General features: G+C 48.1%; 10 protein-coding genes and 1 non-coding gene across 11 annotated transcripts; 6 read left to right on the top strand and 5 right to left on the bottom strand.

Annotated features, from left to right (window-relative positions):
- Positions 1 to 532: 532 nt before the first annotated feature.
- BDV38DRAFT_260860 (putative hexokinase Kxk) lies at positions 533 to 2,505 on the bottom strand. The gene is made up of 2 exons (XM_032055972.1): positions 1,521 to 2,505; positions 533 to 1,471 (listed from the first exon to the last, which is right to left on the bottom strand). Exons 1-2 carry the CDS (start codon positions 1,923 to 1,925, stop codon positions 596 to 598), a joined length of 1,281 nt encoding a protein of 426 aa, XP_031908571.1. The 5' UTR covers positions 1,926 to 2,505; the 3' UTR covers positions 533 to 595.
- On the bottom strand, positions 1,520 to 2,505 carry BDV38DRAFT_260854 (uncharacterized protein). The gene is made up of 2 exons (XM_032055971.1): positions 1,994 to 2,505; positions 1,520 to 1,928 (listed from the first exon to the last, which is right to left on the bottom strand). Exon 1 carries the CDS (start codon positions 2,195 to 2,197, stop codon positions 2,042 to 2,044), a length of 156 nt encoding a protein of 51 aa, XP_031908572.1. The 5' UTR covers positions 2,198 to 2,505; the 3' UTR covers positions 1,520 to 1,928; positions 1,994 to 2,041.
- A 575-nt stretch (positions 2,506 to 3,080) lies between these two features.
- On the bottom strand, positions 3,081 to 4,598 carry BDV38DRAFT_208183 (SIR2 family NAD-dependent protein deacylase). Its single transcript, XM_032052569.1, has 2 exons — positions 4,274 to 4,598; positions 3,081 to 4,200 (listed from the first exon to the last, which is right to left on the bottom strand). The coding sequence occupies exons 1-2, from the start codon at positions 4,394 to 4,396 to the stop codon at positions 3,196 to 3,198; spliced, it is 1,128 nt and encodes a 375-aa protein (XP_031908570.1). The 5' UTR covers positions 4,397 to 4,598; the 3' UTR covers positions 3,081 to 3,195.
- Positions 4,599 to 4,618: 20 nt separating this feature from the next.
- On the top strand, positions 4,619 to 7,340 carry BDV38DRAFT_208176 (Golgi transport complex subunit COG4). Its single transcript, XM_032052568.1, has 2 exons — positions 4,619 to 6,021; positions 6,070 to 7,340. The coding sequence occupies exons 1-2, from the start codon at positions 4,801 to 4,803 to the stop codon at positions 7,327 to 7,329; spliced, it is 2,481 nt and encodes an 826-aa protein (XP_031908569.1). The 5' UTR covers positions 4,619 to 4,800; the 3' UTR covers positions 7,330 to 7,340.
- A 528-nt stretch (positions 7,341 to 7,868) lies between these two features.
- On the bottom strand, positions 7,869 to 10,745 carry BDV38DRAFT_260848 (ammonium transporter). Its single transcript, XM_032055970.1, has 4 exons — positions 9,923 to 10,745; positions 9,528 to 9,859; positions 8,877 to 9,468; positions 7,869 to 8,820 (listed from the first exon to the last, which is right to left on the bottom strand). The coding sequence occupies exons 1-4, from the start codon at positions 10,029 to 10,031 to the stop codon at positions 8,168 to 8,170; spliced, it is 1,686 nt and encodes a 561-aa protein (XP_031908568.1). The 5' UTR covers positions 10,032 to 10,745; the 3' UTR covers positions 7,869 to 8,167.
- Positions 10,746 to 10,924: 179 nt separating this feature from the next.
- BDV38DRAFT_208140 (uncharacterized protein) lies at positions 10,925 to 11,377 on the top strand. The gene has a single exon (XM_032052567.1). It carries the CDS (start codon positions 10,982 to 10,984, stop codon positions 11,225 to 11,227), a length of 246 nt encoding a protein of 81 aa, XP_031908567.1. The 5' UTR covers positions 10,925 to 10,981; the 3' UTR covers positions 11,228 to 11,377.
- A 2,439-nt stretch (positions 11,378 to 13,816) lies between these two features.
- pmr1 (Ca(2+)/Mn(2+)-transporting P-type ATPase PMR1) lies at positions 13,817 to 17,505 on the bottom strand. The gene is made up of 3 exons (XM_032055969.1): positions 17,077 to 17,505; positions 14,488 to 16,972; positions 13,817 to 14,431 (listed from the first exon to the last, which is right to left on the bottom strand). The coding sequence occupies exons 1-3, from the start codon at positions 17,182 to 17,184 to the stop codon at positions 13,857 to 13,859; spliced, it is 3,168 nt and encodes a 1,055-aa protein (XP_031908566.1). The 5' UTR covers positions 17,185 to 17,505; the 3' UTR covers positions 13,817 to 13,856.
- A 400-nt stretch (positions 17,506 to 17,905) lies between these two features.
- Positions 17,906 to 17,995, top strand: BDV38DRAFT_t224. Its single transcript has one exon. It is a non-coding gene; the product is annotated as a tRNA-Asp (tRNA).
- Positions 17,996 to 18,380: 385 nt separating this feature from the next.
- Positions 18,381 to 20,693, top strand: BDV38DRAFT_208083 (kleisin alpha). The gene is made up of 2 exons (XM_032052565.1): positions 18,381 to 18,952; positions 19,010 to 20,693. Exons 1-2 carry the CDS (start codon positions 18,689 to 18,691, stop codon positions 20,525 to 20,527), a joined length of 1,782 nt encoding a protein of 593 aa, XP_031908565.1. The 5' UTR covers positions 18,381 to 18,688; the 3' UTR covers positions 20,528 to 20,693.
- An 887-nt stretch (positions 20,694 to 21,580) lies between these two features.
- Positions 21,581 to 24,075, top strand: BDV38DRAFT_287643 (MFS transporter; the record flags this gene model as incomplete). Its single annotated transcript, XM_032060913.1, has 10 exons — positions 21,581 to 22,062; positions 22,121 to 22,230; positions 22,299 to 22,333; positions 22,384 to 22,628; positions 22,705 to 22,737; positions 22,795 to 22,881; positions 22,943 to 23,352; positions 23,415 to 23,526; positions 23,625 to 23,758; positions 23,999 to 24,075. The coding sequence occupies 10 exons, from the start codon at positions 21,581 to 21,583 to the stop codon at positions 24,073 to 24,075; spliced, it is 1,725 nt and encodes a 574-aa protein (XP_031908564.1).
- A 1,279-nt stretch (positions 24,076 to 25,354) lies between these two features.
- Positions 25,355 to 26,103, top strand: BDV38DRAFT_260829 (uncharacterized protein; the record flags this gene model as incomplete). Its single annotated transcript, XM_032055968.1, has 1 exon — positions 25,355 to 26,103. A coding segment is annotated over exon 1 (173 nt), but the record flags the coding sequence as incomplete, so codon positions are not given.
- Between the last annotated feature and the right edge of the window lie 98 nt (positions 26,104 to 26,201).

Below are 26,201 nucleotides of genomic sequence, written 5' to 3'. Positions count from 1 at the left end.
GAGTGATCTAGTCGTTTAATTCAATCTTGACCCCGAACACTGAGCCCCAGACACCACATGATTTCCGGGCAGGGTCACCGAGTTAACAGAGGCATATTTTGGTGGCATTTCAGCTGTTCAAGGGGGTTATCCTACCCTGTTGGTGAGCAAGATCACTGACCGTTTTACTGGGGATGCCTCCGTGCTGATGGCGGGTGCTATTGTATGACTTAACGCCCCATAGCTGAATTCCAACGCAAAGGAACGTCCAAGAGTGGCTATATTCTTGCTGGGTCTTGGAAATATTCCAGCTACGTCTGATGGATTCGATAACACTACTTTAGTCACGGAATCGTAGTTTGTTGAACGTAAGTTAATTCCCATATGCTGATGTGTATGATAAAATAGATATCTTTTACCTTTTTTTGATTATTCGCCTGTCCCGTATAAAAACCCCATCGGTCTATATCGTAAACCGAGCCATGTCCCTCATGTTGATATGACATCCCCTCAGAGAGAAAAAAAAGTAAAAAAAAAAAAAAAAAAGGAGGAAGTGAAGATGCATCTCCAATGATGAGCGCCCGGAGTTAGATCAAAGTTGACAAATGCCCACGTATTAGATAAGACTCTGCATATCAGCCATATCCCGGATACCGCAGCTGATGCCTGCCTTAACCCGCTTCAATGTCAATGCAGCAATAAGAGCCGCTCCAACACCAGAACCATCTTCAGCAGCCATGATGACCACCTTGTCCTTCTCGTTAGGTGCCCAGTCCAAGATCTCGCGCAGAGCCTGTGCTCCACGGGCCTTGAAGTGGGGATATTTCGTAAAGACAGAGCCGTCCGCGCCCACATGGCAAGACTCAATGTTCTTCTTCTTGCAGATCGCGGCCACACCACACGCCGACAGACGAGCTGCACGAGTGCCGATCAACTCCGCCAAGCGACGGATCATTTCCAGCTCCTGCTGGGTCGCCTTGATGTTTAGCTTGCGCTCCATGAGTTCTTCAGTTTCCTGCAAGTTCTCGTACGGATCCTCCTCAATAGCTGCGAGGAAGGACGCGTCCAGTAGATATGGTTTCCGGAGCTGGGAGGTGTCTTGACCCTGGAAAATCAGACCAGGCCTCGTCTCCAACAGATCCAGGAGGGCCAGACGGAATATTTCTCCCAGGTAAAGACCTGCAGTCATCTTCTCGAAAGCTTGCTGTCCTGGGCGAGGGGAGTCACGATCGATGATGATGTCGTACTTGGTGAGGGGCAGCACGACGTGCTCATTGTCAAAGGCACCGTACTCGCAGTTGATCGCCACGGGCATATCTGGAGGTAAGTTCTTGTGTGCAAGCTTGGGAACCGAGCCGCAGTTTTCCATGTAGGCGGCGTTGACACCAGTGCCGAAAATGCAGCCAATCTTCATATCTGAGTCAGTGTAAGAAGAGGCGATCAGGGTGCCAGTAGTGTCATTGATCAAAGCAGCAACCTTGATAGGAAGGCCCTAGACTGGAGTTAGTCTTCCAGCTCTGGTTCAGTTCCAATAAACGTACTCTTTTCCTGAGGATTGCCTCCAATGGGGGGACGACATCATGGCCCTCTACTCCGTCAATGTCGAAGCCCTTGGTCCAACGCTGGAGGACACCATGATCAATATATTCCTGGGTAGCAGGATAGGAGAAGGTGAAGCCCAATGGTAGTTTAGACAGTTTTTCATCCTCGTGGTGGGATTCAATGAACTGTTGCAAACAGTCGGCTATGTATTCCCACAGCTCCTCCGCGGTGCCCGTCTTCAACTCCTCCGGCATACGGTACTTGGACTGAGTGATGTCGAAAGCGCCCTTCTCTTCTGTTAAGGTGATCTCACAGACACGCAGGTTGGTGCCGCCCATGTCCAAAGCGAGGAAGGTTCCCTGCTCGTCGCCATCGGGGAATCCCATGACCCAGGTCACATTCATTGGCTGGAGAAATGAATTAGTCTTTTGAGTTATAAAGGGTGAAGTGAAATCTCCGGAAAGGAACTCACAATGTTCCCCCCCTCGACGCTTAGACCTAATCCGCTATCGATCAGCCTTCAACCTCCATCAGCCGAACGGACCGGTGAAAACCCACCCTTTTCGAGCTCCTTCACGAAATGGTCCACAATCTGCTTGAGTTTGGTACCGTCCACGGTAAAGATGTCCTCGAATTGCTTAATCTGCTCCAACAAGTTCTGGGGGAGCTCATGCATCGATCCTGTAGACGGGATGCCGATGATTAGAAGCCGAATCGGTAAACCCGTGGCGGGGCATTGCTGATAACAAACTCACCCTTGCGGGATGGGGGACGTTTGGGACCAATTCCGACCATTGTGGTGGTTTTAGTTGAGATAGCAAGGGGTGAGGAACAATGCGATGTGATTGATAAAAGTAAAACGCGAGTATAAGGAAAGTTAATGTTAATAGAGAAGAGAAGTGGGAGAGGGAGCGTTCGGGGAAGGTTAGAGAGTTGAATGATATCAGCGCTGGGCGTGGGGCAGCAGTTGACCCTAAAATACGCATCACCCAAGAAAATTTAAGACCAGAGCCCCGCAAGACTCACGGCCAGACAGTCAACTCAGTTGAACTCACCGGTCCTTGTTTGGGTATTTGATTGTTTCCCGTTTTGACTAAATTTACGTAGTTTGATTTGACCCCGTCCCCATTTTTATTTATTTATTATTTTTTATTTTCTTTTCTTATTCTCTTTTTTTTTTTTTTTCTAATCGCCTTAAGTTCGTTCTCAATCAGGTCATAAATAGTACCACCATACACATCCTGTATTCTGGCCGATACCCCGCAGGCATTCAAACTCTCCGCATTTCAATGTTCCCCAAAGATCGGTGAAATCCATTTCAGTGACGTATCATTTTTGACAGGTTAGGGCTACAAGGAGCTGTTGGGTACGAAGAACATCCATCGTGCGTTCTCATGGTATAATATCGTCCAATTTAATTCTGTTCATTCCCACTCTAAAAGAAGAATAATGATAATGATAATGCGTTTAATCGGACAGTCATGGGGTCAATGAAGGGATATCTCTCTCCTTTTCCCGGTAAACTCCAGGGTCAAATAAAAATAAGAATAATAATAATATAAGTAACAACCCTTGTCCGAAAGTTTACACCATGAAGCCACAAAATAAATAAATATATTACCACAACGCCATCCCACCCGAGCCACCAATGCATATGGTCATATGATTCTACGTCTAAATGGCAGATGGCTTCTTTTCTCGCGCTAAATGGGGGAATACATGTGCCAGACCTTCTTCACTCCGTCGCCGCTCCTCGGTTAGGGCCTTCTTCTCTATTCCATTACTATGCTGGTCTAGATTCTGCCGGACTCGTTGTTGGTATGCATCTGAGATACCTAAAGTGCGGTCAACCTCTTTGGTAAGGCGCTCTATTTCATCTCGCAGCCGCTCATCATTTGTCTGCGAAGGAGTCCCTTCCGCATCTCGGGCCCCCTTGTCAGGATTCGTGCTCTCCCATAGCGACTCCAGTTCCTGTTCCCATCCCAACGCTCGGGCGAATTTCCTAACGCCGGCATCACAGTCGCCTAGAAGAAGGACATCGTCCGGTCGAGATCCCAGTCCACCAACGCGCTCCATGTTAATGAGTACGCGGGGTGCCTCGTCCCGACAAAATGCTGGTAGACTAGCGAAGGGCTGCACAGAGAGACTAGTGCCCATAACAATGCAAAGGTCCGCCTGCTCTGGAAGCGTCCGATTAAGGAAGAATTCCTCCGGTAATGCTTCGCCGAAGAAAACGATATCGGGCTTCACAAGCCCATTGCATTGGGAGCACCGAGGTACCTCACCCTCATTGATGGACTGCTTCATCAGTTGTTCGGGATATTCAGCCTTGCAATCGATACAATGCTGGTTTGCAAAGCTCCCATGTGCTTCAACGATCATATCCCCAGGCACACCTGCCAGCCGCTCGAGACAGTCTATATTTTGTGTGAAATGCTTCATCAAAAGACCCTTGTCATAGAGCAACTTGACAAAGGAATGCGCAATGGTGGGTCGATATCGGCCGGGGGCCAGCTCCCGCGCCAGTGCGTAGAATGGCCTCGGATTCTCCCTGAAAAAGCTAATGTCAAACACATCCTCAGGATCCGTCAGGTCAAGATGGGCCAGATTAGCATAGATCCCCGTTTCTGGGGAGCGAAAATCGGGAATGCCCGCCGAGGTACTAATCCCTGCGCCCACCTATCGTAGACCTCGTCAGTCGGAATAGTGGGGGGAAGGGAAAATTCGGGGGGGGGGGGGGGGCAGGGCATACCATCACCACAATTTGGCAATCATCCTTTGCTTTGATATATTTAGCAACCGCCTCAAGGGTCCGAGCTTCTAGCGCGGAAGGAGGGGTATCTTCATCCACCAAGGTCGACGGTTCATTGCCCATGATGCGAGGCAAGCAGCCGGAGTTGGGCCTGGTGGGTTGATGTCGGGGTCTGCGAGGGCCGCCAATGGTGACGAAGAAAATGTGAAGAGAAGTAGACAAATCAGGAGAGTATGGGTAAATTCGTAGCTTCGCTAAGTCGCGAATGACCAAGGTTGATGATTCTCGTTTAGCCTTGCAGTGAAAAAATTGTATGGGAAAATAATCTTGAATGACGTCGAATCGACGGTTTACCCGATCTGGTCTTCTTTATCATTGCCTGAGGCACATAATATTGACAGTTCCTATATCTCATTCACCGCCTTCCTCTTCCATCCTTTAAACAACATGCCAGATTAACCCCCATTTCGCCCCGATTTCCCAGTTCCCTTCGGTCAGTCGCTCGTTCGCAACCTCCGTAGCGGACAATGCCTGAAGCTAATGTCGGCGAGGCCAATGGACATGCGGTGGCCACATCGCCTTCACTAGCCTCTAGCAAACCTCATCCAAGCTCCTCGTCTGATATCTTCAATGCCAGCTCTCTCGCGGAAATCAAAGCTACTTTATCGCACCTTCACGAACAGGAGACGTCGGTTACAGCCCGATTAGATGCCCTCGTCGCCTCTCAAAAGGATTTTTCACGTGAGCTGGGTCGATTGGATTTGCTCCGTGCGCATCTCGGCTCCCAAACCACCACCACTCGGTCTTTAAGCCATGGCATGCTCTCAGAGGCCGCGGCCACCGCAGAGAGAATATCGAGCGCAGTCCGCCGCCTGGATCTAGAACAGTCTAGGGTAAAATCTACTTTAGATGTAGTGGAACAGGTTTCTGAGCTTAAGGCATGTGTGCTGGGAGTCGCGGGCTCCATGGGTGCCCCGCAGGATTGGGAAACAGCAGCCAGTTATCTGAACCGGGCATCTAAGGTCCCGCCAGAAGTTGTTCATGGAGCTTTCGCGGCTGAAATGGTGCCCACAGCGGAAGTTCCGGACCCGCCAAATGTAACCTTGGATAATGCAGCTGAATCCCTCTGCGGTTTGTTCTTGCGCGAGTTCGACAAGGCCGTCAAGGAGAACAATGGCGCCAAGATTACCCGGTTTTTCAAGTTGTTTCCTCTTATCGGCCGCTCGGAGGTTGGCCTTGATGTCTACGGGCGTTACGTATGCCAGGGCGTGGCGTCAAGAGCGCGGTCCAACCTCAACGCTGGGGCAGGAACTCAAAGCAGAGATGGCTTCTTCTACGCTAATGTTCTGACCAAATTATTTGAACATATCGCCCAGATTGTCGATGGTCACGGGGGACTGGTAGAGCGACACTATGGTCCGAGAAAGATGAACCGAGTTATTGAGCGACTACAACTTGAGGCAGATGTCCAAGGCGGTATCATTCTCGACACCTGGGGTGATGAGAGACATGTAGATCGCAAGCTGACTGACATCAAATCATATGCATTTACTTTCCTAGTACAAAGCTTCCTCCCCCCTCAGCGCAGTGCCACACCGCGGTCGAACTCCCCTGCAAATCGGGACGGGGCTTCAACAGCTGAGGATGATGGTGTTGACATGAAAGAGATCGACGGGTTACTGAATGAAATGGCGGTTATGCTAGGTCGTTGGTCACTATATTGCCGATTCTTGGCAGAAACATGCAATGTGGGTCATAAGTGAACCTTTATAGTTTTTGCCAACTAACGTCCACAGACTCCTGGTGAAGACGACCAGTTGTTTACACCGCCTCAATTCCTGCAGGAATCAACGTTATCGAAAAAAATCAATGACCGGCTTATATCTCCATTCAACACTATGACCACCTTCTTCTTCCGTCGGACAGTTGAGAAGGCATTCCAGCTAGATGAACAGCCCACTGGCTTAACATTAAACCCGCAAAGGCCGCTGAAGGCTGACTCGCCATATATCACCTCGGCCGTCGATGACATCATGTATATAGTCAACAAGGTTCTACAACAATCACTAGCAACGTCGCAGATCACGGTAGTTACTAATGTAGTGCCGACTCTGTCTCGAGTGCTAGGGTCAGATTTCATTGGGATGACACAACGGAAAATGCGGGATGAATGCTATCCGAGAGCATCGGTACAAGGAGCTCAACCCCCAGAGCATCTGATAGTCTCTTTTCTAGTCTTAGTCAACAATCTGGATGTAGCCGTTGATTACATCCGACGCATCGTCCATTCTCATACCGAGACTAGGAAGACTATAACTGGTCCCGACGGGCAGACTGAAGAGATGGACCAATTGCATTCCCTCTTTCCTATCAATGCAAATGCCAAGCTCGCAGCGCAGACGTTGCAAGCCCTATCGTCATCTTTTGAGTCTAAGGTCAACGACCTTCTGTCCGATGGCATTCAAGTAGTGTTCAACAACGTCATCAAGCATCGTCTGCGACCCATTTTAGCAGACGCATTCCGAGATATTGATTATCAACCGGGAGACGACAATGACCCCACCAGCACTTCGTACCATGAGTACGACCGCGACGAGGATGCGGATGATAATGCCAACCGTGTGGAACTTGTCCGTCCGCGTTTTGCAGCCAGTTGGGCTGAACTTCTTCTCCCTATATCTCGTATACTTACTGCGTCTGCCTTTGACCGCTTATTAGCTATCACGGTGGCTTATCTTTCCCGACTCTTGGAAAAGCGACTCTGGTCGTATCAAGGTCGTGTCAACGCACTGGGCGCTACACGACTTGAACGAGACGTCTCCGGAATTGCTAGTGCAGCAGTGGATGTCGGTGGCACGCACGGGGCACCAGGAAGATACCGCCACCGGGAAGCATTTGCTCGCTGCATGCAGATGACGTTAATTATGGGCATGGACGACGACGAATGGGAAGATGTAATACGGGGAGGCGAGACAGCCGAAGTAGTCGAGAAGCTGAACCGCGAAGAACGGACAAGAGTTCGAGGAATGGTGAGACGACAGGGCACTCAATACTAGTTTAGCGGTAAGCTAACTCGCATCACCTTACCAACGAGTATTTCAGTATTGTATATTTTTCAAACATGTTTAAGTACTGCATATAACTTTTCAGGCATTTATATATATATATTTATATTTATTTATTTAAAAAAAAAAAAAAAAAAAAATTTAAAAGAAAAGAAAATAAATAAATATTTCGCTTTCTTTTTTCCCTCTGCTTGCTTTTCTTGCACTTTCTAGTACTCTGCTACATCGTTATAAATTGATGAATGATATATGTATAACAGAGTATGGCTGCCCAAATATTCACCACACCGCCTTCAGAAGCATACTAACAATAGCATGGTCTAGCAGACAAAAAAGCAATAAGGAACAAAGAAGTATGTGAATAGGAAGGCCTGGGTAGGGTATTTAAGCAGAGATAACTCTAGATAGTTCAGAAGAGTAGACACATCCATACTTCTTCCTCCTACTTTAATCAGTCGTACTGGAAGGTGTTCATGAACAGGTGGTCAACCAATTAGGTTAGGGTTAGGGATCCATCACGATCGACGTAACTTGATTTAAGGCTTGAATGAATAGACAATTAATGTCATTAAATAACGTTTTACTGACAAATCTATGCATGTGGTATCGGGAAAGATAGAAATCCCCCAAGCAAGCTCTAATTATATACAGATGGAAAAACACGCTCATATCAATCCTAAACGCCGGTTCCAACCAACCCCAGACCACAGGTATCAAAATACAAGAGAAAATTCTGGCTCAGCCAAAACGGTTATAGCAAAGAAACGCACGCTGAATATCACAGAAAACGCAAAATCATAGCATGGAATAGATCCAAAGTCCCGGCACATTACTGTGTTTTCTCATCCTCCTCGACACTGGTCGGTATTGATCCCTCGTGGGCGGGATGTCGTTCGGCAACTTGACGTGGGGCGGGCGCCATTGGTGGCGCAGGTGCCGGTGCAATCTTGATTTCCTGGATGCCGGAGTCGCCTTCGCTGCAACCGCGACTGTCAATGCCAATGGGGGTATGGCCGTCAAGCATCATTTCGCTGTGTTCCCCAATACCGTACCGTGCAGCGGCGGGGATATGGTGGCCGTCTTCGAGCTGGTCGTGTTTCTGAGGGGTCCATGCAAGATAGTCACGACGGACTTCGACGTAGTCGTAGGCGAACTCGCCAAGCTGGTCATCGTCCATACCAAGCAACTCGGCTTCCTCAGAAGCGCGCAGCTTCAGACCGGGAATTGCATTGATGGCGTAGGCAATGATGGCAGACACAACGAAAGCATAGGCGGCCGAGGCGACAATGAAAGCGATTTGAATGTAGAGCTGCTTGTAATTGTGGATCAGCCATCCACCCATGCCGCTACCAGTGTTGACTCCGTCCAGTCCTACGATCGCGTCGTCGGCGAAAAGCGCGTTGAAGATCAGACCGACAATACCCGCAATACCGTGCTCAGCTAACACATCCATGGAATCGTCGATACGAATCCAGTACTTCACTATAGATCCAGTCAGTCCGTTATTGTTCGGTTAGAACATTCAAAACAAAGCTTACCCTTGGTGGAGTAGTTGCAAACAATACCAGTGACTATACCCAAAATCACACTAGCCCAAGGGGTAATGAAGCCGGATGCCGGGGTAGCTGCAACCAGGCCTGAGATGGTCCCAGAGCACCAACCAACCATGGACCATTTCCTCGCTAAGCGCCAATCGAGAAGGACCCAGCTAATGGCCCCAAAAGCCGCAGTCAGGTTGGTATTCCAGCACGCCATGGTGGCACGGAGATTGGCTCCAAAGGCCGAGCCACCGTTAAATCCAAGCCACCCAAACCACAGGAAAACGGTTCCAAGGAGAATGAGAGAGACGTTGTGAGGGCGGAAGTTCAACATCATACGCTCCTGGCGACGACCGAGAACCATTGAATAGGCAAGTGCGGAAAAACCGGAGCCAATCTCGACCGGACCACCACCTGCATAATCCAATACACCATAGTTCATTGCCCAGCCATTCACATTCCACACCCAGCAAGCCAAAGGACAGTATACGATCGTAGCCCAGACGAACACAAACACCATAGCTGGGAGCAAGCGTCCACGTTCGGCAACAGCTCCCATGATAATCGCAGCAGTGACACCACAGAATTGCATCTAATGAACACCTCGACGTCAGTCATCTTCACTCCATATCGATAGGCCTAGGAACCAACCTGATAGAAGGCATAGAGGAGATTGGGCACGAGAACAGAACCGGGACTTGGATCGGCCAAGGTCTTCATCAGGCCGAAGTTACGAAGGTTGCCAATGTATCCGTTGGTGGCCGTGGGCGAGAATGCAAGCGAATAGCCCCAGAAATACCACTGGAACGTGACGACGGAGAAAGAGGCCATACAGGCCCAGATCATACTCAGGGCTGATTTACGACGGGCAAGACCGGAATAAAGGAAACCGAGACCTGGGATCATGACCATGACCATGGCGGAAGCCACGATAATGTATGCTTGATCACCGGATTGAAACCACTTGTTCACATTCTCCACTCCTAGCAAGATAATTAGTCTTAACGGACACGGAAAAAGCCGGATATTCGTCAATTAAAACATACTGGAGTCACCACCCAGCTCATTGGTCGCCAGCGAGTCATAGTTAGATGGGGCTCCAGTCCAGTTGTAAGACGCATAGTCAGGGACGAAAGGCGCCTTGATGTCCGACATGGTATATAAAAGTCAATTGTAGTCCTATATGAAATCTCAAATTCAGGCACGCGGTGCCTATTATTTCTCGTAGCAGCGCCACCGCCTGGGAGCTGACAGATGGCAGGTGGTGGGTGTTGATGGGAAAGAGGCAGGAATACAAAAAGCTCCAGTTGTGCGAAGGACGAGGAACGAAGCAGGTGACTCTTGTGTTGTGCCTGTCAGTCGAGTGTCTCACCTTCTCTCTTTGGAGGAATGCAGGGAAAGAATGGAAAAGAGAGAGAGGAACTCCGCCAGGCTGTGTATGTGTGTGGAGAAAAAGAACCGCCACGGGGGCGGAGATGTTGTAGTATATAAAAGCAGGCTGAGAGTTTCTGGAAAGATACGGCCGGTGGGTCGGCAAGTGGACGGGACAAATTTGCGTTTGCAAATGTGAACGAGTCAATTGAAAGATAAGTCCAGGCCTACAGTGAGCAGGTCACCACTAGGGCGCGATAATTGATCGGCATGGATTCCAAGGCCAAGGGTAAGTGGGGACTGTGGGAAGAAGAAATGGACCTTTATTAGTTATGCCCAATCAATCCATCAGTCAGTCAATCGCGTAAGACTTGTTGCAAACTCTGTTGAGACGGTGTTGATAAGTTGGAGGATGTAGACAGATAGTGTTGCTTATACGGGAACCGAGTCAATCAGAAAAGATATTAAAAAATAAAAAAAAAAAATAAAAATAAAAAAGGCAAAGGACAAGAATCCTTGAGCAACCTAGCGAGGGAGGCGCGGATAAAGGGAAAAGGCAAATGATAGATTGGGCGAGGGATTAAAAAAAAAATAAAATAATAATAATAATAAAATAAAAATGCCAAATAGTCAGAGATAACAAGATGTGAGAAATCGAATAGAATAAAATAAACTCAAGCTTACAGTCATCGACGGGAATCCTCAGAAATCTCCAATCAAATCACCCCCCTTTCATGAGTATGGGAATCAGAGCTGGAACACCAGTCTCTTGGTCAATAACTTTTTTTTTTCTTCAAGCTGTCCATCTTCATCTTATTCCATTGCATCTTCTGGTGCAAATTCAACATCACTTCATGAGCCATCGGACACTCAGTGGCAAATGGGGAACTTGTCTTTTTTTTTTTTTTCCTTCGCCCAGGCAAAACGTGGCAAAATGTATAAACATACTCCGTAGTACCGACTCACTGTTAGTTAGTTGATTAGTTCCTTTGGTACCCTAGGTACTAATGAGTAGTAGTACAAAGTAGTCTCCTAATGTCTTTTTTCTCTTCCTCCCCCCACGGGTAATCGTCAGGATCGTTGACAACTTCTATTATCCTGATCCACCATGAGTTCATATCATAACCAAAATGAACCGCATTTCCTGATCAATAAGCGTCCCCCTCCCCTTCAGCCTAATAATCTCACTGAGTCTCTAACAGGGGACTTGGCATTGGTCCTTTATAGAGTTTGGCCGAGACCGAAATAGGAATTGCGAGAGAGATGTGATGATGCTGAGATGAAACCAAGCGATGCGGAGCTGAACGCTCCGGGGAGAGGCGGAGCAACTTCTGCTCAGAGGATCCTAGAGAATGAATGGGCTCTGGGTGTTTTATTTATACTTGTAGACCGGATGGTTTATACACCACGAGATGCTGCATATATCTATCTATCTATCCGATCCTGCCTTTCTCCATTTCCTCCAGTTATCACTGATAAAGTCCAGGTCTTTAAGGGTCTGGGTTATATCCATTCGCCCTGGAATGCCTTGACGCCCAATCCTCTGGTTGGTATCTGACGAAGGGATCCATCCGCCAGTCGTGAGCGGAGCCTAAGGAAAGACAAAAAAAAAAAATACAGGGCGGCCCTTATCATGCCCGTTTCTCTCAGCTCATAGTTATCTCCCGAATGATTGGCTATGAGGTCCCGATAAGGTCCTGGACGCCACCCTCCCGCCATGTGGGGCCTCTGCATCCGGTTCCGGCCTAGTCTTGGCTCTGCAGTCTCCATCGCACTGATAACATCCACTTTCGGCCAATGACCGTTCGGTCGGTTCCTCGACAGGCTCCCTCAATCACCCGAGTTCACTCGGGAATTTCAGGAGCGATGCTTCGCCGACTACCATCCCGAACCGAATAAGAACTTCCGGAGAGATCGTTATCTACTACGTAGTATCTTACTGGAGGCTTGGCAGCGAGAAGATACGGGAGATAGGAAGTCACCCAGGCTTAGATAGTATTCCACACGAAGTATCCTGTGGGGCTTTCTTAGCTATTTCTTTTTTGTTTATTTTATGTCTTCATATATATTATGGAAGAGATTCGTAATTAAATGATTGGGAGATGGTATGTACGGAGTACATCCATACCATTTTACATCATTATTGGTGTAGCCCTAAAGCCTAATCCGCTCCTCCTTTCGTGACAGTACCGACTACCGATATTGCGGCGCGTGTGCTTTGTGTGTGTGGGGAGAGGGGGGCGCGAGTTCAGCCTCCCGACTCAAGCTCAATCCAGTGATAGGTCTGTTACCCTACGGGCTCCGGTCAGCTAGTCTTAGCTTTCCCACTATCTATGTAGCTTAAATAATTAGCACAACCCCATTTTGCAGCGACTAACGGCCAAACCAAACACCCTATCCGCCCCTCGTTCTGACGAACTCGCACATGAGTCTCCTTTCGGCGCCTAAAATTCGTACTACCGGGTTCCATTTTCGGATGGTCATCGCTTAGAAATCCTGTATACCCCATGGGGGTCCAACAGGCCAGGCAATAGTTGAGAACGGTGGGGCTACCCTATATGGACTACTTATCTTAGACGCATATGATCAGAACGGGCAATGTGCTCATCATCCATTACTTGCTTGTATCAACTGCTCACGCCCCTTCCTGTCAACTAAGTTTGGTGTATCCCACGATATGATGCCCTTGTAGTCAATGATTTACCCTATGAATGCCCGTGGGAAACCAGAGATCGCTACCAACTACTAGGTAGCCCCCTTGTTCCACTCCTTGCACAATGCGTGTGTCGAAGCTGCAATGCAGCTGTATAAAGTGGGGGGGAGGGGGATTTGGTAGTAGTGCCTCTGCTGCTACCTGAGGGATATATGCACCAGATAGACCCTACCTGCCTACTCCTCCTCTTACTGGCGGGTTGGCAGTGTCCGTGTAACAGGGCGAGAGGGTCCGTGGAAACTCTCATCTTAGCAGGCTAGCTTTTTAATTTTATCATCGCCCAGTGTCTGAGACTCGTGTGTGGGACCCATGATATACATAGTAAAACCTATGCGTTGTTGGGAATATATATTTGCCGCAGAGCCACTATGCTAGGCGGAATATAGCGTGTAACACGATAGGATTAAGAGCTCACCATACACCTAGTTGTAAATTTTAGGGTGCTGATTAGTTCTCATGCATATAGTGTTCTTCTTTTTGGCTAAACTATTAATGATGGACTGACCATGTAAGCGGATGTTAACCATTGATCAATTTGTTTGAGTTAAATAACACAAGAACTGAAGGCAGCCTTATCGCTGGCACAATACGAATCAAAGAGATTGCAGGTGAGCCCTGTGTCGGTCAATTACTTATTATTTATTTATGTATTTTTTATTGTCCTGCCTCAAATAGACATATACATCGAATGCATTTCTCATCCTGTACTTGTCCCCACCTCCCGCCTCCCCCCATTCCTAATCAACACCTTTCCCAATACACTCGGTTCCAAGAACCAGTTACATCAACTGGCAGCTGTTACAATATTAACAATATTCAGATGTCTCCCAGAAATAGTAATTCTCTATGATGTCTCCTTTATACAACTAGTGCAAAAGCATATATCAGCCCGGCCCTCAGACATTTACGCTGTATCCCACCCCAACGGCCCGCCGCCGTTTCACCGATTGATAATATTTCCGGGCCTCGTCTACCCAAAACACTGAACTCGAAATACACAATAGCTTGAATAAATGCGCCAGGTTGAGTGGCTCCGTCTGGAAGACTCGCTGCAGGAAAGGCAGATAGATCACGCTTGCTTGCCCGGCAAGTGATCCGAGTACGGCGTAATTGAACATCTTGTTCCCGAATAGGGAGATCTCACCGCGAAGCACTGACTTGCCCTCGCTGCGGCAGGTCAAGGCGTTGAACATGTCAAACAGCACAAAGCAGGTGAAAGTCATGGTTGTGTCATGGGCGGTTACGACGCGGGAGCGTTTGCCCGGGTTCAGCTCATCGTCGACATCGCCCATTTCGTAGACGTAAATGGCAAGCGTGCCTAGCATAATCATCAATGCCGAAGTTAGCACCCGTTGAATGAGAGGTTTCGTGAGAACCCGGGCCGTTCTGGGTCGTGGGGGTCGTCCCATGATTGATGGATCAACGGGCTCTACACCCAAGGACTGCGCTGGAGGGCCATCCATAAGAATATCTGGTGATGATTGTCAGCTATCAGCTGTCAAATGCTCGGAGTTGACATTAACTTACTGATCCATAGGATCTGCATCGGATTCAGCGGGTTCTTGAAGCCAAGAGTAGTGCTTAACAATACAAGACTCAATGCAGCAACGCTGGTGCTTAGCTGGAATGTAATGAAGTTCTGGATATTATAAAAGATCCCCTTGCCCTGTTCAATGGCTCGCAAGATTGTGGAGAAATCATCGTCTGTGAGGATCATGTCTGCTGCCTCCTTGGCAACGTCCGTGCCCAATTTACCCATCGAGATACCAATATCTGCTTTCTTGAGGGCTGGCGCATCATTTACACCATCACCCGTCATAGCCACCACATCTCCTCGGGACTGCAAAGCGTGTACAATTTTCATCTTGTGGTCAGGGCTCGTGCGGGCGAAAATGGAGGTGGAGGAAATGGCCTGCGCCAACTCCGTGGTGCTCATACGGTCGATTTCCTCACCAGTAAGGACAGGTCGCGAACCGGCTATATCACTGATTGGCATTCCCAATTTCTTTGCAATTGCAACTGCTGTGGTCTCAGCATCTCCGGTGATCATGATGATGCGTACTCCTCCAGCCATAAGGCGCCTGATGGATTTGTGAACATCCTTACGGGGAGGGTCGTTCATCCCCACAAGTCCTGCAAAGACCAACCCGGTATATCGATCATCCTCTTCACCCGGGGTAGTTCTAGAAACAGGAGTGCCTGTCCTACTGCCAAAAGGCCGCCCTTTTGATGTATCCCGCACTGCTCCACTGGCGAAAGCGAGCACCCTTAAGCCTTCTGATGCCATGTGCTCAGCAGCCTGCCTCACTGTTTGACGTCGCGGCTCATCTAGTATAACTTCCCGTCCATCCTTTGTAAGATACGTATCACAACGCTTTAGAACCTGCTCGAGAGCACCTTTAATGTAGGCCATGTTGCTTGACTCGCCAGTGCCATTGCCAATAATCACACCCATCCATTTGCGCTCAGAGCTGAATGGAGTCTCGGTGACGCGAGCGCTGATCCGGTCGCGCACATCATCCTCCCCGAAAGTGTCCAACAAATCCAGGATAGCAACGTCGGTGGGCTGGCCAACCCACCTACTCCTAATGGTTCCCGGAGCCCTATCATCTGTGGAAGACAACACTGCAGCAGAAGATGCGCTGGCTGGTGAATTTGCATGCACGCGCGAAAGTCTAGCGTTATTAGCGATATTACCGACACGAAGAACGGTCCGAGCTGCAGGCCCAGGCGTCAGTGAGCTAATATCGTTGTGTACCTCAAATGGTTCCGGACAGTCAAAATGCCACATCTTTGTGACTGTCATATGATTGAGCGTTAAGGTCCCCGTCTTATCACTGCATACAACATTTACAGAGCCGAGAGTCTCAACGCTGGGGAGTCTTCGCATGATGGCCCCCCTCTTGGCCATGCGCAGCACGCCTAAAGCAAGAGTAACCGTCACGATAATGGGAAGACCTTCTGGAATCGCAGCGACTGCAAGCGAGACACCAATGGTGAACATATCGAGGAGCTTCCGGCCTTGTATCAACCCTATTACTACAATCAATCCGATGACGCCAAAGGAGACATAGCTCAATTCTTGCCCAAGACGGTCCATCGACAATTGAAGCGGGGTGCGTGGACTCTCAATTTCCTGCAAAGAAGCTGAAATACTGCCAAATTCAGTCTTTGCACCCGTTCCTATGACAATACCCTGTCCATAGCCCGACCGAACCAAAGTTCCCATAAATGCGATGTTGTGCTGCTCATTTAAGCGGATATCAGCGCCCACAGCGCCACTGGCTGGGGCGTCGTAGAATGGGGATCGGGGCGGGGTGACAATCTTGGTGGTCAGAGCCTTCGGGCCGCGAATTGCGTCAGGCGATTTAGCAACAGGCTCATTCTCACCAGTCAGGTTTGATTCATCGATGGTCAAGTCAGTGGCTGCAGTAATGCGTATGTCCGCCGGAATACGGTCTCCAACTGTAAACAAAACTAGGTCACCAGGCACTAGCTCGTTCGCCGGAACAGTAGTGGAAGCCTTGACAGCGGCAGAAACTGAGCCTGGGCTTTTGCTTCTGAGATCTTGCAGCTCGAACTCTCCACTGGTAACTACAGGGATCGAGTTTCCGATGGGAGGGGTATTTGAGAGAGGGACATCGCGTATCAAATGCGCATGATGTGGCACTAGGCGGCTCAAGGCCTCCAAGGACTTTTCCGATCGATACTCCTGAACAAATCCAACGGTGACTACGATGGTAACTGCGAGCGTGATGCTTACCGCATCATCGAAATTGCCCATGAAGAAAGAGACTGCCGCTGACGCCAGAAGCAGTAGAATCAGTGTCTCCCTGAATTGTTTAAGAAACCGGAGCCACAGAGGCTCGGGGTCTTCGTGCGGCAGTTCGTTGGGCCCATCTTGTATTAAACGAATCTCAGCTTCTGCAGGAGTGAGCCCGTGGGTAAGGGATGTCTGTAAGCGCTCAGCGGTTTCCTGTGGGTCTAATAGAGAGTAAGTCGACGTGGATGTCTAGTTAATGAATTCAAGAATTAGCGGCCGGACTCCCAAAGGAAGCCAATTGAAAGCGCGAGCGTAGCGCAAATCAACTGGATCTGCCTTACAGCGAGACTTACTGAAGTAGATGTGTTGGAGCGTACACCCGTCGGCGTAGACGATGGCGGCCTCAAATCTGGGGCCTGAGCATTTTGCAAAGGTAGCGCAGGCGTTGCGGACCTTGACATCTCTCATGCTTTTCTGTCCAAAGACGTCCTGCTAGATCGGGCTCACAATGATTATCATCCCATCGGGATCAAGGGAAAAAAATCGAGGTGGACAAGATTTTGCAAAGACAAAGATAAAAAAAAAAAATTACGTAGAAGCCACGTTCTCAGACGCGACTTCGGCCGCAGGTGTATCGAATAATATGGGGAGACTAAGTGGAAACCAGACAAGGGCCGTGCAGCCGGTTCTAAGAAGAGACAAGGCTAGACCTCCAGGTCCCACCAAAAACGACGCTCTCAGGGGAGGGCCGCGTCGATCAATATTTGGAGGTTGAATCAAAAACAAACTGTCATTCTCAATTGCGGAGAGAACACATTGTATGCAAGCAATTGTCATTGTTTCCAGCGAAGGGGCAACTCTTGGCGGTCACGCGCTTTAGCGTGGGTGCACTATAAAGCCTATGTAACTATATTAATATGTCTACCTCAACCGTCACCCACACCTAAACTTCTTGAATTGATACTGCACTGACTCTATCACTTTGGATCTGTAAATTCCATACTGTCCTTTTTGTATTAAAGGGGAGGACAGACCCCAGTCATCATTGTGTACAAAAATGTTCTTTGACAATTATGCCGGAAATATACTACCTGTTATTCACCGTTCATAATGTGGGAAGGTAGGGTGCAAAGTTTTTAGAATAAAGTATTAATTTATTTTAGGAGTGCTCTCAGCAATAATTCCTCGATGGTCTAACGGTCATGATTTCCGCTTGTCATCCTGTTTAAGGAACAAGCGCGGGAGACCTGGGTTCGACTCCCAGTCGGGGAGATTTTTTATTTTCTCCCCCCTATAGTAGGGGTGGGTACCTTAGGATTAACGGACGGCTGATTGATTGCTAATTAAACAAGAATAAAATAACTGCTGATATAACACATATAAAGAATGCACAATTGTAGATCTGTCGAACCATCTAAATTTTAACTTGCCGATGGTATTGGAGTACTATCTCATCCCGCTATATTCACGTGACCACTGGCTCTTCCTGGAAGAGTGACCTGTTTACACGTGACCCCAGCCACATAACTAAACGCCCAATCAGCATTGTGCATTAGCCTAGTTCTGCCCGCCGCAACCCGTTGCCAGTGGAGGCTGCCCATCAACCAACCCGCAAGACGCGCCCTCCCTCTCTTTCTCTTGTTTCCTTTCACTTGCGAAAACCACACCGCAATCATCGTAATCCACCCAACCACCCCTCCCTTCCTGCACCCCTCTTCAACCCTCGGATTAGCTGGATTTCTTTGCGTTGCGATAATCCTTATCGTCATCTTGTTGTCTTCGGGTTTATAACCCCTTTCGGCTTTAGGAGGGGGAAACATCAATTGCCGATCTTTTTGTTTTCTGGATACAGCGCGTCATCGCATCTGGGTTGCTAGGGACTTCTTGCGAACCACCCCGCATTCGGCGGGCTTCTTCTTGGAACAATCATCTTTAGTATCTCATCATATACTACGCCGTGACACCATGTTCTACTCGGAGACCCTCTTGTCAAAAACCGGGCCACTGGCCCGCGTTTGGCTATCAGCTAACTTGGAGCGCAAACTTTCCAAATCGCACATTTTACAGTCGGATATTGAGAGCAGTGTCAGTGCTATTGTCGACCAAGGACAAGCTCCAATGGCTTTGCGATTGAGCGGTCAGTTGCTGTTGGGTGTGGTCCGGATCTATAGCCGAAAGGCACGCTACCTGTTGGACGACTGCAATGAGGCTCTGATGAAGATCAAAATGGTATGTTGGGGTGAATCATGCTATTTCTACAAACAACACTAAAGTAATAATGCCTAGGCTTTTCGCTTGACTAATAACAATGACTTGACGACCACTGTTGTTGCCCCAGGGGGTATAACTTTGCCAGATGTGCTTACTGAATCGGACCTTTTTATGAACTTGGATTCTTCTTTGCTCTTACCTCAGCCGCTCAGTTTTGAGCCGGAGGGGAAGCGCCCAGGAACATCGATGGACTTTGGAAGCCAGCTCTTCCCAGACAGCAGTCTTCGGCGCTCTGTGTCCCAGGAGCCTGCGCGCCTTGAAGACCATACTTTGGTTGACCTTGACTTGGGAGAGGATGATACGCCCTTGGGACATGACTTCAGTATGGAAGTGGGTCGAGACGCGCCTGCACCTCGTCCCGTCGAAGAAGATCTTTTCAGCGATGCTGGCAAGTTCAACGATGTTGATCTGCCTCTGGACCTCGGCGAGGATGATGCTCCCCTGGACAAGATGGACCTGGCCAACGAGGGCCCACAAGACACTCTTCTGCAGGCGGACGATATAGCCATGGATCTTGGTGATGACGGAGAACTGGCATTTGATGCCGAAGAGCGCAGGTTCAGGCGCGATTCTGATAGCGTCCTCTCAGAGATGCCAGACGCAGACATGGAAAAACTCCAACAAGAGCAAGGTGAAGACCAAGACCGGGACGAGGTAGAGGGAGAGGCTGAGGATGACGTGGCTGTCCAACACTCGCAGCGCGCGAAGCGACGGAAGGTGATCACCGTGGAGCTCGACAAGGAAACTGATTATAAGGCCCATATTATCAAGGGGTTACAGGCGGACCGCTCCACCATCTTGAAGCCGACATCCTTCCTGCCTCGTGATCCTGTTTTACTCACTCTTATGGACATGCAAAAGAATGGCGACTTTGTGACGAATGTACTGGGAGGAGGCCGTGGGCGTGGGTGGGCTCCAGAGCTTCGTGACTTGCTCTCCTTTGATGCCATCAAGAAGGCTGGTGAGCTCAAGAGGAAGCGTGATAGTGGAATTGCAGACATGGACATCGAGGCAGCTGCCGCCCCTGCTTTGGAATTTGGCGAAGAAGAAGCCATCGTACCGATCGATGAAGGTGTTGGTCTTGACTCGACGCTTCATCAGCGCTCTGATATTGAATTCCCCGGCGATGACCACGATCACGGTTTGCATCTGAGTGATGATGAGGGAATGAATCATCCCCTGGAAGATCTCGATGACACAATCCAACATGCAGACAGTGGCCCTGTCTCAGTTGGTACCAAGCATGCTGTTCACATTCTCCGTGACTGTCTGGGTGAATCTGCAGTGGAACAGAAGAAGAGCGTGAAGTTCCAGGATCTTCTACCAGAACGCAAGGCGACTAAGGCGGATGCGACGAAAATGTTTTTTGAGGTTTTGGTCTTGGCCACAAAGGACGCCGTCCAGGTTGAACAACGCCCCGACACCGTTGGTGGCCCTCTCAAAATCTGCGGCAAGCGTGCTCTCTGGGGCTCATGGGCTGAAGAGAGCGCCAATGGAGAAGTAGGCACTCAACCTTCCCAGGTGGTAGCTTAGAGAGATAAACTTCAGAGATCTGGGCCTATGAAGGTACCAGGTGTTTTTCTGTACAGGAAATTATGTTCGAGTGGCCTATTCTCCTCTTCTGCTCTTTTCTACTCCCATTTTCTTTTTGGCCGGGGTTCCCTGGAGGGCTTATTATTTGGATGGGGGAAATTATTCATGTAATGAAACATTGGTGTCATGGAGTTGTCTATTTGGATTGAAAAGGTGGCTATTGAATGACTGTTTGGGTCCTCCTTCCAATTCTGGGATTCTTTTTTCCCCCCTTTTTACTTTTATTGTGGGCGAGCTTCTAGGGACGATACTTAAGGGGTTTTTTGTATTTTCACTCTTCACATAGGTATAGGTATAGAAGCGAACAATTGAAATCTGTATGATCTATAACGAGACTTGTAATAGGCGTGTTCACGTGGAGGTGTGGCTCGGGGAATTTTTCTAGACGTGATGAACTTAGTTCTCTATCAAAACTTCAATGAAATGATCTGTAACGTCTAGGGTGAACATGTTGAGATAGGAACAGATGACGATGATAAAGGGAATGAATTTTTTTTTATCCCTCCCCCTTTTCTATCAAGGAGACTGAGAAAGATCGAGGTGCTGATTAGCAGTCCATACATATGCTCTACCCCGGTTTGATATGTTCTCCACTGATCATGCTGTGGCAATCGGCTGAGGGAAAAGCCGACTAGACTAACTAGTACCAGTGGCTATTTAAAAAGATAAAATCAAAGATTGATTAGCAAGAACTAGACTAAACGATTTATGTACTTAGTACAATCCTCCCACATGTGACTAATAATTGCTTGACTTTGCAAGCCTTATCTTGCCTTTTCAATGATCAGACACTGGATATTTATTGTAACCCTCGCCATTTTTCGGTCAATTTCCCCAAAGGTCTTAAGGCAAATACTGCTTAGTGTGACTCGGCCTTGCCCTCATCGGAGTGATTATTGCCAGCATTCAATTATTTCAGGCGATCGCTCTGAGGTACTTTGGTATTTGGGGCGATCATTCGTTACACAATCTAGACTATTACATAGCTTTCATATGTTCATTATTTCCGATAGCATTAGCGAAAAACTACATGAGAAGGCTCTACCTCACTACCCGATCATGACTGCGTCACAGCGGCTTAGGCAAGCTGAGAGTACCCATGTGGGTTTAGCCAGGCGCTCTACAAGCGACGAAAGGAGCGAGGCAGATGAGCTTGAGAAGGTGAGATCAGATGAAGACATGGACGGCACATTTGCACCAATTCAGGCTCCCCCAGCCGACGAAGAGCGGATGCAGAAGCTGCACTCCACCAGCTCACGTCCCATCGAACGCAGCTGGTCTTTGAATGATGGATACAGCTGCCATACAGCGGATGAAGAAGCCGCAGAAGCTCTTGACGATGACGGGGGCGACGCAGATGAATCGTCCACATTTATTGTTAGTTGGGACGAATATGACCCGATGAATCCTCGAAACTTCAATACCATGAGGCGGTGGTTGATTGTTATCATTTGTTCCCTGGGTTCTCTTTGCGTGTGAGTAATGGGTAACTGCTGGATCGTTGCTTTTGTAGCGCTGATGCCTTGTCGAAAGGACTTGCACCTCGTCAATGTATACCGCTACCTACGACCAGATAACGAATGAATTCAATTGTTCTCGGTTGATCGCAACGCTCGGACTGTCATTCTTTATATGGGGCCTTGGTAGGTCTCTTAGCCATCAGGGGGTTGCTTGGCTTCCATATCTATTTTCTGACCTCTACTCATTCCAGGTATTGGCCCGCTTTTTCTGGGGCCCTTATCAGAGGTTCGTATCCCCCAACTCCAAGCTTCATCGCCCTAGCTAATGCTCCCTAGTTTTATGGTCGAAGATATGTCTATATTACCTCATTCACCTTATTCTTGATCTGGCTCATTCCATGTGCTGTGTCTAAGAATATTGAGACCATGATCGTATGCCGCTTCTTTAATGGTATCGCTGGGAGCGCATTTCTCAGCGTTGCAGGTGGTACGGTAGGAGATTTATTCGCTCGCCATGAACTGAGTGCGCCTATGATGCTGTACACAGCTTCCCCTTTTGTTGGACCTGAAGTAGGACCATTGTGAGTTTTGCTACTAGCCCCGATTGCTGAAAGTATTGTTATTTGAGTCAGCGTTGCGATGATTGACAAGCCTCAGAGTTGGTGGGTTCATAAATCAGTTCACCACATGGTATATCTACCTAGCCCTCTATTCTGAAATATCTGTAGCTGACACTTGTGTTCTCAGGCGCTGGACGTTCTACGTGCTTCTGATTTGGACAGGCGTACTGCTCATTTCTATCGTCGTCTTCGTCCCGGAAACGTATCACCCGGTGTAAGTGAAATCGCCAAAACTTACTCCCTAAACACTCGGTTCTTAACTCTAGTCCTACTAGCCTTCTGCGGCGAAAGGCGGAGAAACTCCGCAAAGAGACAGGGGATGATCGATGGAAAGCACCGATTGAAAGGTTAAATCGCTCAGTGGCACGAACAGTCTTACGCTCGATCTACAGGCCTCTTCTTCTCCTGACGCTGGAGCCCATGTGCTTGTGCCTCTGTATATTCTCTGCAGTTTTGCTGGGTATAATATACCTTTTCTTTGGTGCCTTTCAGCTGGTGTTCGGCAACGTGTATGGCCTTGAACTGTGGCAGCGTGGTCTTTGCTTCCTCGGCCTTTTTGTGGGGATGGTTTTCGCTATTTTATCTGATCCCTTCTGGCGTCGCGTCTACCAACGCTTGGAAGAGAAGCACAGGAGGACAGAGGGAACAACAGAAGACTTTCAACCAGAGTGGCGACTACCTCCAGGTGCGTAACGCTCTTGCCCAATATCATTTAGGCGACCCAGAACTGCTAATCGCACGTTGTAGCGATTCTCGGTGGCCCTCTTGTTACCATAGGGTTATTCATATTTGCTTGGACCATATATCCTAATGTGCATTGGATTGTACCAATAATTGGCAGTGCATTCTTTGGAGCCGGGTGAGTTTAACCCACGACCGGCAATTCCCATAGTCTTGATTCCTGCTGCAAACTTGGCTACGTAGATCATTGGCACTCATGAATTTTGTCTTGGATAGGACCATTCTTGTATATTCGGGCATCTTTACGTTTTTGGTCGATGCGTATCCAGTCTTTGCTGCAAGTTCCCTAGCAGCGAACAGTTTCGCTCGCTCAACGTTTGGCGGTGTCTTCCCTCTTTTTGGAATCCAAAGTAAGTGACTTCCCCCCCCCCTCCTTTATATCACGTTGCGTAGCCCTTATTTCCATTTGGTAAACACCGAAGGGCTCAGGGAAAACGGACCAGAGGCACTGTAGCCTAATCACACCCTCTACTATGTGATTCACCTTGTCCTGCTAGACTTACGGTTATCAATGTCACCAAGCTACCTGCATTGCTGCTATTGTTTGGCGCACCAACTTCAGACCACCAGGTACTGATCAATGAGTATAGTGTACAACAATCTGGGATACCACTGGGCTTCTTCGCTGCTCGCTTTCCTGACGCTTGCTATGGCACCATTTCCGTAAGCACCCCCCCCCCCCCCCCCCCACAAAAAAAAAAGTCAGTCATATTTCGCCTTTCGCCATCAAATTCCTTGCTTGCCTACATCGTGTTGTTTGATATATAGCTTTGATTTGGTGGCACTTCCTTGCGTACCAATGCTGCAGCTATACCGGCATTATATACCCCACGTTTCTCTTGACCTCTGGGCAACTTTACTGCCGGCACTTTGGGCTCCATGAATATTTTGATGCAGCTGTAGATCTTGATCTGATCAAGCTATGGCTAATTGAGAGCTAACGGTAATTGGGACGGCAGGTATATCTTTTTCCGGTACGGTAGTCGCATTCGGCAAAAAAGCCGATTTGCTGCTTGATAGATATCCACTTCTTTTCGGTCCGGATGAAGGATCTGTGTCTCTTATATTGGCCCCCCGAGATGAGTTCGGTCACCCTGGAACCCGAGTCCATAGGCCCCTACTAATATGGTAAGAATTTGGTTAATTGGTTTGCATGTAGTACAGCGGGAAGTGGGACGACTATTGCTTAGACGGGGCAAGATATTCAATTATGTACATAGTTGCATACATAGAAGTACTAGATAAAGGGGTTTTAAAAGTATAGATAGAAGCCTCGTGCTCGTCGATTACACCTTTGACGGTCACTCTGTAGGGGATAAAACATTTGACACGTCCGACCTCGTACAGTTCATATGACGAGATGTTCAGTTTGCTAGGCAGGGTAAATGAAACCCCCGGCTTGAACCCTCCTAAAACTAGTACCATCTTTACATTACCTATATTGTTGTATAATCAGCCACACCTGGGTCAAAGTAGTCTGAACGGTGACAATCCAATCACAAATAGCAACTGGAGACGAGGCCTGCAATGAGCGAGAAAATCAATTATGGATGATTTGGCAGATTATTTCGAGAGGGCTAAGCTGTTTCAGCTGTCAAGCATTCTCGCCGAATTGAACAGTCGAGGCACTACTACTTGCCTAGGAGAATGGGCACTCTTAGGGTTGCTCGGGAGCCGAGGCAATTACTAAATTTGACATGGCGCTGGATGGCCGGGGAAAGACGGACGAATGACTAGGGGGGGCACTCCGGAAAGACCCGGGGGATGAGGTAAAAATGGCTCATATTGAAAGTATTCAGATCATTCTGTTGGCGGGCAATCCTTACGAGGGGTTTTTGGCTACCTGATTAGGTTAAAATTAGTCGTTGCCTTACGAAGGACAATCGTGTGTTGGTACATACGTAGTAATAGTTCGGACTAGAGGAGAAACATGGCGTGTGGACGAGTTAGTACTCGGTAATTAAAACCACCTACACGTGGGGATCTCTAAATACCGCGCAATTACCGATAGTAGGTATTAACATCATCATTATTTTCACGAGCTTCTTCTGCATTGTAGTATGTCCGTATGTACATACTCAAATTATTATTATCATGTGAGAGATCTTCAAGGGGGAGAAGCTGCAATGCTATACCTCCTTTCGGTACCGATCCTGCTAAGTTCTGCACATATGCATGGCAGAGACTACTACTATATACCCCGTACTACTAGTAGACTAGACCACGTCGATGAATGATAAAATGAATCATTAGGATACAACTTTCTGACTCTCTTTTTCTTTTCCTCGTTTTGCAAGGTCAAAAAACTCTTACCTCTTCCTGTAAGCTGACACCAAAATTACCAAGCTAAATTTATCCAAATTTTTGTTTTTCTCGTCTTTTCTTTTACCTTGTAAGGAAAGGTTGAAAACAGAACCAGGAAAACCAAACGAGACCTCGCGTGTGAAGTAAATTCAGATCGACAAAGGAACTCCATGAAGGGTGATGATTCTTCCTCTGATGATTGTAGATACGTGAGAATTGGAGTCACTTTCGACTTCTGAAAGACTCAAAGCAGGGAAACACGGCGTGCCTTCGATTTGTCCAGACTGGACACGCGACTCTTTACTGCTCGTGTTGGTGGCTTTTCCGCCTATTCTTTTTCTTTCTTTCTTTTGTTTTTCCCCTTTTTTCTGTTTCACTAACAAGGAGTTCCTGTACAACCTTTTTTTATTTACATTTTTTTTTTTTTTTTTTTTCACTAACAAGGAGTTCCTGTACAACCTTTTTTTATTTACATTTTTTTTTTTTTTT

This window comes from Aspergillus pseudotamarii (genome assembly GCF_009193445.1).
Source record: "Aspergillus pseudotamarii strain CBS 117625 unplaced genomic scaffold BDV38scaffold_81, whole genome shotgun sequence".
In the NCBI taxonomy this organism is placed as follows: Eukaryota; Fungi; Ascomycota; class Eurotiomycetes; order Eurotiales; family Aspergillaceae; genus Aspergillus; species Aspergillus pseudotamarii.
Note: the sequence above shows the minus strand (reverse complement) of the source record. Positions and strands in the feature narration are given on the sequence as shown.

What these genes read in the sequence shown, in the direction of transcription:
- pmr1 (XM_032055969.1), bottom strand. Translation starts at nt 17,184, where the DNA reads ATGTCAAGGTCCGCAACGCCTGCGCTACCTTTGCAAAATGCTCAGGCC. An exon ending in GCTCCAACACATCTACTTCA is followed by an intron (nt 16,973 to 17,076) that starts GTAAGTCTCGCT and finishes TTCATTAACTAG; the next exon opens with ACATCCACGTCGACTTACTC. An exon ending in GATGCAGATCCTATGGATCA is followed by an intron (nt 14,432 to 14,487) that starts GTAAGTTAATGT and finishes AATCATCACCAG; the next exon opens with ATATTCTTATGGATGGCCCT.
- BDV38DRAFT_260860 (XM_032055972.1), bottom strand. Translation starts at nt 1,925, where the DNA reads ATGAATGTGACCTGGGTCATGGGATTCCCCGATGGCGACGAGCAGGGA. An exon ending in AGGCAATCCTCAGGAAAAGA is followed by an intron (nt 1,472 to 1,520) that starts GTACGTTTATTG and finishes ACTCCAGTCTAG; the next exon opens with GGCCTTCCTATCAAGGTTGC.
- BDV38DRAFT_260854 (XM_032055971.1), bottom strand. Translation starts at nt 2,197, where the DNA reads ATGCATGAGCTCCCCCAGAACTTGTTGGAGCAGATTAAGCAATTCGAG.
- BDV38DRAFT_260848 (XM_032055970.1), bottom strand. Translation starts at nt 10,031, where the DNA reads ATGTCGGACATCAAGGCGCCTTTCGTCCCTGACTATGCGTCTTACAAC. An exon ending in TCCTCTATGCCTTCTATCAG is followed by an intron (nt 9,469 to 9,527) that starts GTTGGTTCCTAG and finishes GGTGTTCATTAG; the next exon opens with ATGCAATTCTGTGGTGTCAC. An exon ending in TTGCAACTACTCCACCAAGG is followed by an intron (nt 8,821 to 8,876) that starts GTAAGCTTTGTT and finishes CTGGATCTATAG; the next exon opens with TGAAGTACTGGATTCGTATC.
- BDV38DRAFT_208183 (XM_032052569.1), bottom strand. Translation starts at nt 4,396, where the DNA reads ATGGGCAATGAACCGTCGACCTTGGTGGATGAAGATACCCCTCCTTCC. An exon ending in ATTGCCAAATTGTGGTGATG is followed by an intron (nt 4,201 to 4,273) that starts GTATGCCCTGCC and finishes GGTCTACGATAG; the next exon opens with GTGGGCGCAGGGATTAGTAC.
- BDV38DRAFT_208176 (XM_032052568.1), top strand. Translation starts at nt 4,801, where the DNA reads ATGCCTGAAGCTAATGTCGGCGAGGCCAATGGACATGCGGTGGCCACA. An exon ending in TCTTGGCAGAAACATGCAAT is followed by an intron (nt 6,022 to 6,069) that starts GTGGGTCATAAG and finishes TAACGTCCACAG; the next exon opens with ACTCCTGGTGAAGACGACCA.
- BDV38DRAFT_208140 (XM_032052567.1), top strand. Translation starts at nt 10,982, where the DNA reads ATGAGTATGGGAATCAGAGCTGGAACACCAGTCTCTTGGTCAATAACT.
- BDV38DRAFT_208083 (XM_032052565.1), top strand. Translation starts at nt 18,689, where the DNA reads ATGTTCTACTCGGAGACCCTCTTGTCAAAAACCGGGCCACTGGCCCGC. An exon ending in CTCTGATGAAGATCAAAATG is followed by an intron (nt 18,953 to 19,009) that starts GTATGTTGGGGT and finishes AATAATGCCTAG; the next exon opens with GCTTTTCGCTTGACTAATAA.